Raw genomic sequence first — 13733 nt, 5'->3', positions numbered from 1 at the left:
GGAAAAAGAAAGAGGGAGAGGAAGAGAGGGGGACAGAGTGGAAGGGAGATGAAGGAGAGGGGGAAAGAGAAGAAGAGGGAGAGGAGGAAGAGGAAGAAGAAGAGGAAGAGGACAAAGAAGACAAAGACGAAGAAGAGGAGGAGGAGGAAAAAATGGCTTAGAATGACAGCTCTGGAGGACATCTTGAACACATAAACCCTTCTCTACCCTGGCCCCGGCCTACCTCATAAGACCAGACACACTGCACTCCTGCAAATCTCCGTACACATCTGCCGATCTCCACGTCCTCGTGGGTGGTGTACATCTCTCGAAGGCATTCCCCAATGTGAGGGACCATTCTCCGAAGCACTTCTCGGCTCATGATTACTCCTGGACCCCCCATGCAGAAGTTCTCTCCAGGCTCCAGGGCCAGTTTCCCCATTTCTTCGGTCGTGCCCAGCCCGGTCTGCCCCAGGAAGAGGGGCTCGCTGCTATTCAAGCTCCGCAGGAAGTTCTCCAGTTTGTCTCCTTTCACGTAGACATCATCGTCCGCTCGCATGAACCACTCGTATTTGTCCAAATAGTGGTCATGCATGTACTTGAGCATCATGAACGATTTCTTCTGCGGTGGGTAAGAGTCATCTACGCCAGGTAGTGACACGATGGGGATCGGAAGAGACATATCGGAGCCCTCGCTGGAAAAAAACTCCACCTTCCCAGGGATTGCGCTGGACCATGTTCTGTAGAGGAAGGAACCAAAGCCAAGTTAAAAAAATAATACTGTGTATTTTTAGCTCATCTTTCAGGCTACAATTGCTTAGAAGATAGTGATAGATAGATAGATAGATAGATAGATAGATAGATAGATAGATAGATAGATAGATAGATAGATAGATAGATAGATAGATAGATAGATAGATAGATGGACGGACAGACGGACGGATGGATGGATGGATGGATGGAAAGGGGGAATGAATGAAAAGGAATTGTCTTGATAGGATTTGAGAGAGGAGAGAGGGTGGGTGGGTGAGGGAGAGGGAGATGGGTGGGTGGGTGGGTGAAGGAGGGAGGGAAGAGGAGGGGAGAGAGAGGGAGGGAGAGGAGAGAGATGGGTGGGTGAGAGGAGGGAGGGGGAGAGGAGACAGGTGGGTGGGAGGGGAGGGAGGGGAGAGGGAGAGAGAGAGACGGGGTGGGTGGGAGAGGGAGGGGGGGGGGAGAGGGAGACAGGTGGGTGGGAGAGGGAGGGACGGGGGTGGGAGGGGAAGGAGGGGAGAGAGGAGGGCATGAGTAAAGAGGAATTGTCTTGGGCTGCATTTAAAACATATATTTCATGTATATAAATAACAAATTTTCTTTATTTTTTATTATATCCTGTGGGGCCACTAGGGCCTCATATGGCAAGCCATTTCCTCATTTGTGCCAAGAAGTCTACATGAATGTAGCCATCACAAAGTCAAACTCATTTCAAAGGAGTTTCCACTCCCACCCCCATCTTCTCTGCCTACATTTCGATCTATAAAATGTGCATTTTTCTGTGGGAAGAGGTGTGAAAAAGTGCTACTCAGCTCAGCAACAATAAGTTCATCAATATCCTGCTCGTACTAAATAGTCTTGTTCCAAGCATAATCTGTGCTTTAATTCTGGGCTGGGAAATGTTCTCAAAGTGTGAAAACAAAATGCTCCTTAAAAATGTTATCTGCTATTTTATACCATCAATTCACAGGTATTTTTAGATGAAAAAAAATGGCTCTATTTTATGCATTAAACAGTAATAGGGGAGAAAAAAGACTGGCTAAATTAAATGAAGCTACAGCTTACAATGTTGACAGATGTATAAACAATGTACACATTATAAATAATATATTTAAAAGGGAAAGTGTTACATTGTGAAGTAAGGAAATTCAAGAAAACAATCTATTAGATTTCTTTCATTCAAATTGCAGGTGATATTAAGCCATAGCAAATATTTAGAGAAACCAAGACTAATATGATGATTTGTCATTTCAATCTGAAACATGCTTTCTGCCCCAACACATATAAACAATCCAGGCAGAGATATTCCTATCCTACAATTAATTCTTTATTAAATATTTTATCCTGACCAAAAGACAATCAGAGACTCACAAGATCAAAATGCAAATAAATAAATAAATAAAGTGCTGAGTGAAAAAAAGGCATGAAAAATCCAGGGGTTTCCTGCTACTTTCTAAGTTTCTGTTTTGGGTAGATCATTTGTAATCTAGGCTAAGTTCATAAAATAGGCCCAAAATATTTTGTTGTCTAAGTCGATGAACAAGATGACACCATGGGAGCAACATGACCACTGAATCATGGCATTTTAGCGAGCTCTTAACCCTGAGCTTTTTTTTTCATTCAATGCTAAAATAGTTTACCCAGCAATTTTATTAAAGATCAATTAGTAATGTTAATTTCCTGAATTAGGTTGTAGTCATTTTAGAACTTTAGAACTAAGGTTAGTTAGTATTCTAGAGCCTGGAACTTCAGCACCAAAAACCTGCCGATAACGAGAAGCAGTAATGGCTACAAGTTAGGAACAGAAAAGAACTCAAAAGAGAAAGACCAAAGGGAAGAACAAGCCTGAGGAAGAACAAGAGAAAATTCCAAGCATTCGGAAACAAGATGACAACTCTGAACTGAATTAAAATACTTTATTTGGCCAAGTGTGATTAAACACACAAGGAATTTGCCTCCGGTACAGAAGCATTTGGTGTATATGAAAAGCAACAGAATAACAGTAATAATACCAGTAAACTAATACCTATAAAAGGAGGGAGTAAGGATAGATAATAATACTACGCCTCACTAGATGTGTAAATGCACATAGACATTAGACAGCACTGTGAGAATTAGATGTTCAGCAGAGTGATGGGATGAGGGAAAAAATTGTCCTTGTGTCTAGCTGTTTTGGCATGCAATGTCCTATAGTGGCGCCCCAAGAGATGTTGAAACAGTTTATGTCCAGGATGTGAGGGATGTGAAGGTAGATACCTTCTCAGTCCTCCCAAAGGCAACTGGACTTCCTGGTTTTTCTTTGATGACGTCTCGCTTCTCAACCAAGAAGCTTCTTCAGCTTTGACTTTCCTCACCATCCAGTCAGAGCTGAAGAAGCTTCTTGGGCGAGAAGCGAAACGTCTTCAAAGAAAAACCAGACAGCCCAGTTGCCTCTTGAAAAAGCACCTTTGAGACAATCATGATCTGGAGGACTGAGAATCTCCATAGACACTTCTCCTCCTTCTGATCCATGCAATATACAACCTTCTATAGAAGGCTGGCTGGTTGCAACTGTTCTTTCTGCAGCCTTGACTTGGGAGTTGGGAGTCTGTAGCCATCCTGTTTGGTTGCTGTACAAACCAGACAGTTATAGAACGAACTCAATTAAAAAATTCAATAATTCCTCTGAAAATTTATATCAACCGAAGGTGGAGAATTTTTCTTGAACACTGGTAGAGAGACAGTGTTCTTTATTCATCCAAAGTGCAAAGTTAGCTTGGAAATCAAAGAGCAGGCTTACAAACGACATCAGTTGCTTGAAGCATCTGCTTCAATGGTAGACCCGGCCGTGTAAAACCATAATACTTATTGTCTAATCCAGGGGTGTCCAACCTTGGCAACTTTAAGACTTGTGGACGTCAACTCCCAGAATTCCTCAGCCAGCTGGCTGAGGAATTCTGGGAGTTGAAGTCCACAAGTCTTAAAGTTGCCAAGGTTGGACACCCTGGTCTAATCCTTCAACTCCTGATTTTTCTTCTTCTTTTAACAACACCTGGGCGAGCAATTCTCTTGAAAGCTGAAGCAAACAACTCTTGCTAAAAATCCACAGGGGGGGGGAGGGGATCTTTTCCAATTGCTGTTTTTTTTTTTACTCTTGCTAAGAAAGTAGTAAATAGAAGAAGGCAAAAAACAAAACAAAACCAAGATTACTTCTTCTCTCGCTGAAACTCGCATTTAGGAAATGGACTCTCTCCTAATTAAAGAGAAACTTCCTTTGAGAGACATTAACCAGATCAAAATTCCTCCAAAGGTATTATAATAAACTTTCTAACACAAAAAGAAACTCAAGGCAGAAGCTGAATAAAAGTGCAACCCCTGGGTATAGAGCTACAGTCAACATCCGGTATTAAGTTTGCATGCTCTCTCTTCTGCCTCCCTCCCTCCCTCTCTCTCTCTCTCTCTGGTCTTTTTAATCAGCTGTTCTTTAAAGCTGGCTTCTCTGTAAATAATGCAACCGCAGTGCTACTTTACAAGAGTGATCTGCCACTTTCCCCTCCACTGAGGAGTCCATCTGATCAAGTGGTGAGATTAGGTTCTTCCAGGCTACTCCTATTTAATGACTTATTTTCATGAGAATTAGTTAATGGCTCTTCTTCGTACCATGAATGATTCACGGCAAAACTGACAAACAGTAAGAAAACTGCTTCAACAAAGGCAGACAGTTTGAGTTTCAAAGTTTCTGTCTCTTAAAGATCAAAGGAAAACCACCTCCCCCACCACATTCGCTGGAGTTGCAAGGAGGTGAAATAACTGTAGCAGCTCCTGGAAAACCACAAGTTCCTCATTCTTAGTGGAACTCATACCTATGCCCTAACATTGTGATGTGTCTGTTTTGACACCAAGGAACCCAGCAGTCCTGAGACCTCGGTTACAAGGACCCGGTTTAGAAGAGCAGGCAGAGCTGGAGGGTGGAGTTAAGTGAGTCATCAGCCTGGAGTCGTTACATTCCCACAATCGGTCTAAGTCAGGGGTGTCAAACTCAAGATTCAGGACCAGATGGCCCTCCCAAGCTCCATTTTTGCTGGCAGAGAAAAGTAGAAAATGGAGCTTGGGAGCCCCTTTTCGTGGGCAGCACCCTTGGGCCACCACAGATGCCCCCAAAACGAGTGATGTTGAGTTGGCCACACCCACCCTGGCTCTCCGAGGTCAAACACAACCTTGATGCAGCCTTCAATGAAATCAAGTTTGACACTCCTGGTCTTAGTCCTTTTGAATTCCATTGACTCTTATTTAATATCAATTTATTGTTGCCAATTTAGTGTCAAATATCAGATGACTAGATTCTTGCTGGAGCAATAAATCTTAACTGTAACTTAATGAATGGTACTCATTCTTTTCACCTGACACCAGGTACCCAATACAGGTAGTCCTCAAATTTCAGCCACAATTGAGCTCAGAATTACAATTGTAAGTTATGCCAATCATTGCAAGACCGATCTGGTTTTCTGAACTTTTTGTGATAAGTTGTTAAGCAAATCTATTGTCCACAATGGGATTTTTTTTTTGCTGGAAGCTAGACATAAATGCCAGTTTCCAGCAAGTAGCAGAGTAAATCATAGTCATACAACAACAGGACACTGTAAGTGGCTATAAATGTAGTCTGGTTGCCAATCACGTGACCACCGGGAGGGGCAGCCATCAGAACTTTGAATCCGGGTTATCAGTATCTTTTCTTTGGGGGAGGGGAAGTCCTTCATATCTTGGAGCAGCTAAGCAACCGGTCATAAATTGAGCACTATCTGAATGGTGTTATTAGAAGTAAAATATTACAGAAAGCCAGCCACCCCAGCCAGCGGGACTTCTTTGTGTAACTCAAGCCCATCCATTGTGCTTTGTACACCACAGGTTAGCAAAGCTGTATAAACTCAGCCATTGTCCTGTCTTCCAGAAACCAAAACTAAGTGAAGTCCAGGGAAGTGGATCCCTGAAAGGAAAAACATCCTATCAAGGCTTATGAAGCTGCCTCGGTGGCACAGTGGTTAGAGTGCAGTACTGCAGGCTGCTTCTGCTGACTGCCGGCTGCCTGCAATTTGGCAGTTCGAATCTCACCAGGCTCAAGGCTGACTCAGCCTTCCATCCTTCCAAGGTGGGTAAAACAAGGACCCAAAACTGTTGGGAGCAATAGGCTGACTCTGTAAACCGCTTAGAGAGGGCTGTAAAAGCACTGTGAACTGGTAATAAGTCTGAGTGCTATTGCTATTTTCCTTCCTTCCTTCCTTTCCTTCCTTCCATTTAGAACGCAGAATTGCAAGCAAACTCTGCCCACAGTCAGGAGTTCAATCCTGATCAGCTCAAGGTTGACTCAGCCTTCCATCCTTCCAAGGTTGGTAAAATGAGGACCCAAAACTATTGGAGGCAATAGGCTGCCTCTGTAAATCGCTTAGAGACGGCTGTAAAGCACCATAAAGCAGTATATAAGTCTAAGTGCTATTGCTATTGCTATCTTATTGCCTAATTGTTGTCTGTTAGAGAGGGCTCTCTCGTCCCATCCACCTTATTTCCAATCATGCAGAAATTATGTCTCAGGGTTGCGATCAGAATATTTGTAAAGCATCACCCTTGACTTCCACCAACTTTTCAAGCCTTGTATTACTGATGGAAAAAAACAAAGGAGACTGGCTGAACTTTCAACCTGTTCCCATAACAGATCTGATAGATAAACCATAGATCTGCTTTTTTTTTTTAAAGGTGTGAAGGAAAAAACTAGATGAGGGAATTAAGGCAACCAAAGGCGATACTAGCCTTCCTTTCTGCTATCGTAGCTACAATATGGATCACCCAAGGAAGCAGACTGGATTTGAGTTCAGATCTGACGAAGGATGTAAAGACTCGCAAAAAAGAGCAATTATCTTGCTGTGTGTCCCACAGCTACATTTTGGGCTCAGTTGAAGTCATAACTTGATGACTACCTGTACAGTGATTTGTTGAAAAAAGCTCATAAAGTCAGGTGAGGCCTTGCTTAGCAACACAAATGCTGGTTCCAATTATGGTCGCAAATAGAGGACTACCTGCATCAATCATTTTATTGACTGGATTATTTCCCTCAATGACTGCAAGGAGCAGAGTATATTGCTTCAGAACCTGTGGAACTGTAGCTCCTAACAATTTCAACAGGTGTAATATATGTGTCAGAAAAATCTTCCAGAACAGAAGCTCTGAAATCACTCTTCAAAGTATTAACCCGGCTTTAACTAAATAATGCAAAGTATAATTCTCAAAGAATAACAATAGCACTTACACTTATATACTGCTTTACAGTGCTTTACAGCTCTCTCTAAGCGGTTTACAGAGTCAGCCTCTTGCCCCCAACAATCTGGGTCCTCATTTTACCCACCTTGGAAGGATGGAAGGCTAAGTCAACCTAGAGCCAATCAGGATCAAACTCCTGACTGTGGGCAGAGTTTGCTTTTAATTCTGCATTCTAACCGGAAGGAAGGAAGGAAGGAAGGAAGGAAGGAAGGAAGGAAGGAAGGAAGGAAGGAAGGAAGGGAGGGAGGAAGGAAGGAAAATAGCAATAGCACTCAGACGTATATACCATTCACAGTGCTTTTACAGCCTTCTCTAAGCAGTTTACAAATGTTAGCATATTGCCCCCAACAGTTTTGGGTCCTCGTTTTACCCATCTCGAAAGGATGGAAGGTTGAGTCAACCTTCAGCCAGTCTGGATCGAATTGCTGGCGGTGAGCAGAGTCAGCCTACAATACTGCATACTAACCACTGTGCCACAAACCAAACCATAAACCAACCTTGGTGTCTTCCAGATACATTGCATAGTAGACTCCACCATTCCTGAGTCACTGAATCTCTGGATTGATGGGATTTGTAATCCAACATTTCTGAAGAATGTGAGTTTGGAAGAGGGCCTTGGTTCCATGTCAAAGTTAATAATGCCCTTGGTGGTCTATATAAATACAAATTAGTTACACTCATATTCTGAAGTTCTTATTTTTTTAAAAAAATTGCTTTCTCATTGCCCTTACTGAATCTTCAGCAACAGTGTTATCTCTCCATCAGGTTTCTTAGTATTTAGTGACCAAAAACAGAACCATGCTCTACTTCAGAAAGGATACAGAGTTCTGATTATATAAACAAGCTAAGAGGAAAGTATTGAAGTGATAGAGAATTGCCTCTGGGATACCAGGTCTTGGGTGGCCCAGATCTTGGAGGGGGAGGGAGACATTCATATTTCTACTATCCGTAGAGTCTCATTGAGAGGCAAAATGGCTTTAAATTAAGAGAGAATCTAGCTGGAACAACAAATGCTGCAGTATTTGGTGAACGGTACCCCATTGCAGAAGGTATTATCTTATGACCCACATGTAATAATAGCCCTTCCAAAAGCATACCAGTAATTAGAGTTATTTGTCCCTGGATTTCTTAATCCCAGCTTGCTCCCTTGAAGGAAATTGCATCCTTCTCACACTGTGGAGCACCCAAAAGGGACAGCGATACAGATGAAGCATCCAAGGGCTGGCCACCATGTCCTGCCTTAAACAATTTTATGTTTGAAAGTCACAAGAGAGCAGAAACATGTTCAGATGATTTTTACCCATGCACTCTGGAGTGGGCGGAATCTTAATTAGGGCTTATTTGGGGGGTAGGGCTTATATTGGGCACACATATAAAAATCAAGGTAGGACTTACTTTCAGGGTAGGTTGTATTTTCAGGGAAACAGGGTAGATATCTAGCTAGATAGCTAGATAGATATAAAATGATAGATAATAGATAGATGATAGATAGATACTGTAGACAGATAGACAGACAGACAAAGAGAGGGCAGGGCAGAGCATTCTGCAGACAGGTAAAGAACAAAGACCATTTTTAGTTACCAGCTAGATGGAAAAAGGCTTCCTGGTTAGCAGTAAATTAGTGGTATGAGTTAGACATTACTGTAGGATCTGATTCATCATCATTTACTAGCTAAAATACCAGTTTACCCAACATGCTAGCCTCAAATCCTGTTTCACAAGTCACAGCAGCGGGTTTTATGCAACCCACTGAGCCGCTAAACCAACCACGGTTTGATCCTAGCGTACAGTTATTCTGTATGCAGACTATCTCAGATTCAAATCTCCACTGGCAAAGTTTCCCACTGGAGGGAAAAACCTAAGCAGCTGAAATGAAGAAAAAAGAAAGAAAGAAAGGAGAGAGAGAGAAAGAGAGAGAGACCCTATAACCTACAAGAACTGTTTTTTTTGTTAGAGCGGACCAGAGAGTGAGGTCCTGGTTTGCTGCCAAATGACCATTTCCAACAATCCCAAGGGAGCGCTCGATAGATAGGCTGACATTAACAAGGTCCCCCTTGTCTTCCAGTATATACGTCGTCAATGCTCTGCTTATGTATTTGCTCGGGGAGCATTTAAAAGTCCCCGATCAAAATGCAAAAGAGGTCCCTATCAACTCTCTCTTTTCTTTTTCAGGGTGGGTGAGTGGGGGTTGAGAAAAAGAGACCAGTGATTTCCCAATTTCTGTTAAAAGCTTCCACTCTGTTAAAAGGGAGGGAAGAGAAAATAAATAGGCTGGTTTCAATTACAAATTTGCTCATGCCAGAGTTCTCACCATAAATTACAATTCAGTACATGAACATTAGTTGCTCGGAACTTCGTGGGGCGCAAGGACACCACAGGGATGCCACCAAAGTAATTTGGAGAAGTAACACAAGGTTTGAACAAGGCGTCTTAAAACTGTGGACCTCCACTCCAAAACACCTGAAGGCAGGAGAAGAAGCAATAGGTGGAAACTAATCAAGGAGAGAAGCAACCTAGGACTATGGAGAAATTTCCTGAGAGTTAAGAACAATTGATCAGTGGAACAAGTTTGCCTCCAGAGTTGTAAATGCTCCAACACTGGAAGTTTTTAAGAAGAGACTGGATAACCATTTATCCGAAGTGGTATAAGGTTTCCTGCCTAAGCAGGGGGTTGGACTAGAAGACCTCAAAGGTCCCTTCCAACTATTCTGTTCTGTTCTGTTCTACTCTACTCCATTTATCTCAAGATCACTTTTCCATAAAGATGATAAGCTTTAATAGTAATAGAGACAACTGCTTGGTTGTTCTGGAGAGAACTGAGCAGTGAAGATCAGTTCCCAAAACTCATGTTCTTGTCCAAAGCATTGCTTTTTTCACCATAAGCAGTAGCTAATTCTCCTGCTTTGATTCAACCAAGGGGGAAAAAAATTAAGACAAACTTCAGGCTAGAAAAAAAATTATGAGTTACCAAGAGAAGGCTCCTACTTACAGAATTCCTGCGTGATCTCTGCTTTGTCTCCACAAATGAAAAAAAAAAAATCACCATTCCTCTAACTAGTATAGGGATTATAGGCATCATTGGTGCAAAGGACATATCTGCCCATCATTGCTGATACTATTGAGACAGCCTCTGATTATAGGACCCCTTTAAGGAAGTCTTCTCCAGCCTGAAATTCTCCATCAAAGGCCTGGAGACTAAAATATATGAAGAACAGTTGCAGGATTTGGGTTTGGCCAGCCTAGATAAAAGAAGGATTAGGGGTAACATGAGAGCAGTATTCCAATAATTGAGGGGCTGCCACTAAGAAGAAGGGGTCAAATTATTTTCCAAAGCACCAGAAGGCAGGACAAGAAACAAGGGATCAATCAACTAATTGATCAACTAATCAAGGAGAGAAGCAACCTGGAATTAAGGAGAAATTTCCTAACAGTGAGAATAATTAATCAGTGGAAGAGCTTGCCTCCGGAAGTTGTAGGTGCTTTATCACTGGAGGTTGACTGGACAGCCACCCATATAGAATGGTATAGGGTCTAAAGCAGGAGGCTGGACTAGAAGATCTCCAAGGTCCTTTCTAGTTCTGTTCTGTTCTAGTACCTTTGAAATTCAGGGTGGTGGAATAGATCTGGTGAATACCAAGTCTTCTCTTTTAAAACCGTTCTCACTATAAAGGCAGATGACTTTTTTAAAAATCAATTTTATGGAACAATGCTGCAGGACAGCCTTCCCTATCTTGATCTGGGAAGGACTCCTCCCAGAATCTTCTTCAAGAGTCATTCCAGATGCAGAAACTAGGATTTGAAAGCTACACATTTGGAGAACATCCAGACAGCGGTGAGGGGCTGTCGTAGGTATAGGACTGCCATCTCCTGCAGCTTTGGGTTGGGAAATGGATTTGGAACTCTCCAGCTTCTCCCAATCCAATCATATGTACCTCTCTAGAGTGCAACGAGCAGCCAAAAGCTGATATATAATATCCTCAGGAAACTGAGCCCTCTCTCTCCCTGCAAAATGAAATGAACTATTTCTTTTCCCTTAAGAGAAAGAGAACGCAACTTAAAACGGGAATGGCAAGGCCCTGAACTAATTACTAACACTGGTTTTGGCCAGAAGAACCATTAAAAGCAGATTGATTTCTCCCACCCACCCCTTTCTTTCTCCTCCCAGGTTATATTGTGTGTCTAGTCAGTTTCATCACTTCCCACATAAAACTGTTCCGTTATTCTCTTGGTGCATGCCTTAAATGCAGACCAACTCTAGTTTGCTGGAGCTGGCGGACAACAAGAAGGGACCCAGTCAAACCAGAGCCAAAGGATGTATTCATCGGGCCACACAAAAACTTCACACTTGGGGGGGGGGGTGTCTGAAACTGTGATTATCCACATAGCCATGCACATGCCTTTTGTTTAAAATCTCTTGGGTTTCCAAGTTTGGAACCCAAAGGGTTTTTTATTCTTGGCACTTAAGTCCATATAGTCGGGGAAGTAACAGTTTTTCCCTCTCCTGTTAAAGGATCAACTACAGACTCAAATAAATGATGTAGAGAGGAAGTTCTCCCTTTTATTTCGGGGCCATTGAAAACCGTAGAGCAGCGCTGAGCATAAAACCCAGCTGTAAAGACAGACTATTCTTAAGAGTCTCAAGAAGATCCGATTATTGCCTTCCTGCTTAATAGGTTTGCAGAAAAGCAGGCATGGGCACAGCCCGCTTGAAACTTGCAAGATAGGCTTGAAGGGGTGGGGGGATTCAAAATCCCCCTTAATGCAAGCCCATATTTTCTTAACACCCCCCCCCCCCGTGCAAATGAAGGGCCCCCAGCACCAATGAAAGAGAGACCCTTTGTGCATTGAACTCCTGGATGCACCTGAAGCCAGGAAGGAAAGGATGCCTTACAATGGTACCTATGATTCTTTTGGGGACCCCAAAGATGGCTTGCAAACCGGGGGGGGGGAGAGGAATAAAGAACAAGAGGAGGGGAAGAAGGTCTGAATAAATAGGGCAGGAGGCCATCCCTTCTTGGCATTCAGTCCGGGAGACCCACCCACCCAAACCTTACCCGCCCACCCACCACCCCCCATTTCCAGGGTCGGGGCCAGGTGATGCGGCGCGGGGTGTGTGGGGGGAAGGGTCTCACCTGTAGGCTGCCACGGCTCGGGTCTCCAGGTATTTCTGGGCCGTCATGACCCCGACGAAGAGGAAGTTCTTAGCCGGCGAGCTCTCGCCCCGAGGCTGGGCAGGGTCCGGGTGCCAGAGCAGAGCCCCTCGGGAGTCCCGGTTGGGCAGCAGCAACAAGCCGCCGCCGCCGCCTCCCCCTCGCCTCTTGCAGCCGTCCAGGCTGGCGCGGCGCCGATGTCCCACGTTCTTCAGCTCCGAAGCGCGGGGCAGGATGAGCCGGGAAGCCAGCGTGAAGCCCAGCACCAGACCGAGCAAGACGCTGAGCCAGGAGCGGCGGCTTCTGCCAGCCATTCCCCACCCCCTTGCTCAGCGCGCCCGGGGGGCTCCCCAAAGACAAGGCGCAAGCCCCCCACCCCACCCCACCCCTTTTAGCTCGGGCTCGCCTCGCCGGCTCGGAGCCGCCTCTCGCCCAGCTAGCTAGCTAACTGGCTCCCCGGACGGACCACTCCGCCCCCTCCACCCGGCCGCCTCTCGAGCCGTTTCTTTCCCCTCCGGCGCCCGCTTCCTCCGCAAGTTCCTCCCGGCTGCGGGCGAGGCCAGGCCCGCGTTCGCCCTCCGGCCGGCCGGCCGCCCCTCTTCCTCCTCCTCCTTTGTGCTTCGGGCGACCCCCGGCAATGGCTTCCTGGCCGCCTCACCCCCTTCTAGTCCCCCCTCCCCAACTGAGCCGGGACGGTGGATCCTCCTCCTCCTCCTCCTGCTGCTGCTGCTGCTGCACCTCCTTCTCCCCGTCCCGGGCCTCGGCCCTGACCCGAGAGCGCCCAGCGCTCCGGGGCAGGCTGCTTTCCCCGGCCCCGGCTGGCTCGCTCTCTCGCTCTCCCTAGCTGAGCTTCCCCGGCGGGGAAGGGCAAGGCAGGCTGGCGGGCGAAAGCGCCGCGGCCATAGGGGCGCTGCTGCTGCTGCTGCTGCTGCTCCGCCTCCTCCCGCCGCCGCCGCCGTGCCGGGGAAGCGGGCTTTGTTCGGACGCCTCCGCCTCCGCTCCGCCTCCTTCGCTGGGGCTAGTGCTGCCGTGGCTCGCCTGGCTGCTGCTGCTGCTGCTGCTCTTGCAGCAGCCCGCGGCCGGCCGCTCGCTCCGCCTGGCCTGGCTGTTGCGGCTCCGGGCGACCGACTTGCTGCTGTTGCTGCGGCCGCCACCGCCGGGGCCCGGGCCGAAGACTCTGGCCACGCATCTCCCCGCGGCTTAGTTCACTAGCGGCGCGGCGGGGCGGGGGCAGGAGGGGCGGGGTGGAGAGAAGGAGGCCCCCTGCTCCCCCTTTCCCCGACGGCCGGATCGCTCGTCTGCCCGCTGGGTCGGAGACCCTCTCGCCTTCCCGAAACGGAGCTCCTTAAGCCGAAGCGGGGGGGGTAAAAAGTCCCGAAGGGCGAGAGAAAAGGGGAGGGGTCAGCAGGAGCGGGAGGGGCGGGGATCGACCTGGAGAGCGAAGGAGGGGATCCCCTCGGGGGGAGACGGAAAAGGGATCGGGAGACGGATCTGCTGGGGTTAAAGGCAAGGCGCGAGTTTCCAGCTTTTCAGGAAGGGCCAAAGGTGGCATAGAAGGTCCTC

The 13733-nt window shown here is 46.2% G+C and overlaps 1 protein-coding gene across 1 annotated transcript in view; it reads right to left on the bottom strand.

Moving 5' to 3' along the window:
• The window catches only part of CHSY1 (chondroitin sulfate synthase 1), a 103954-nt gene extending 90560 nt beyond the window's left edge, over window positions 1–13394 (bottom strand). Inside the window, exons 1-2 of the mRNA XM_026673066.2 lie at window positions 12153–13394; window positions 224–719 (exon numbers count right to left, since the gene is read on the bottom strand). Of these exons, the coding sequence (XP_026528851.2) occupies window positions 224–719; window positions 12153–12484 (828 nt within the window). The 5' untranslated portion in view covers window positions 12485–13394. The remainder of the gene's footprint in view (window positions 1–223; window positions 720–12152) is intronic.
• Between the last annotated feature and the right edge of the window lie 339 nt (window positions 13395–13733).

This window comes from Notechis scutatus, chromosome 11, assembly GCF_049901735.1.
Source record: "Notechis scutatus isolate UNSWTSFEM ecotype Mainland chromosome 11, rNotScu1.2, whole genome shotgun sequence".
In the NCBI taxonomy this organism is placed as follows: Eukaryota; Metazoa; Chordata; class Lepidosauria; order Squamata; family Elapidae; genus Notechis; species Notechis scutatus.
The sequence above is the reverse complement of the archived record's forward strand: the minus strand, read 5'-3'. Positions and strand labels throughout refer to the sequence as shown.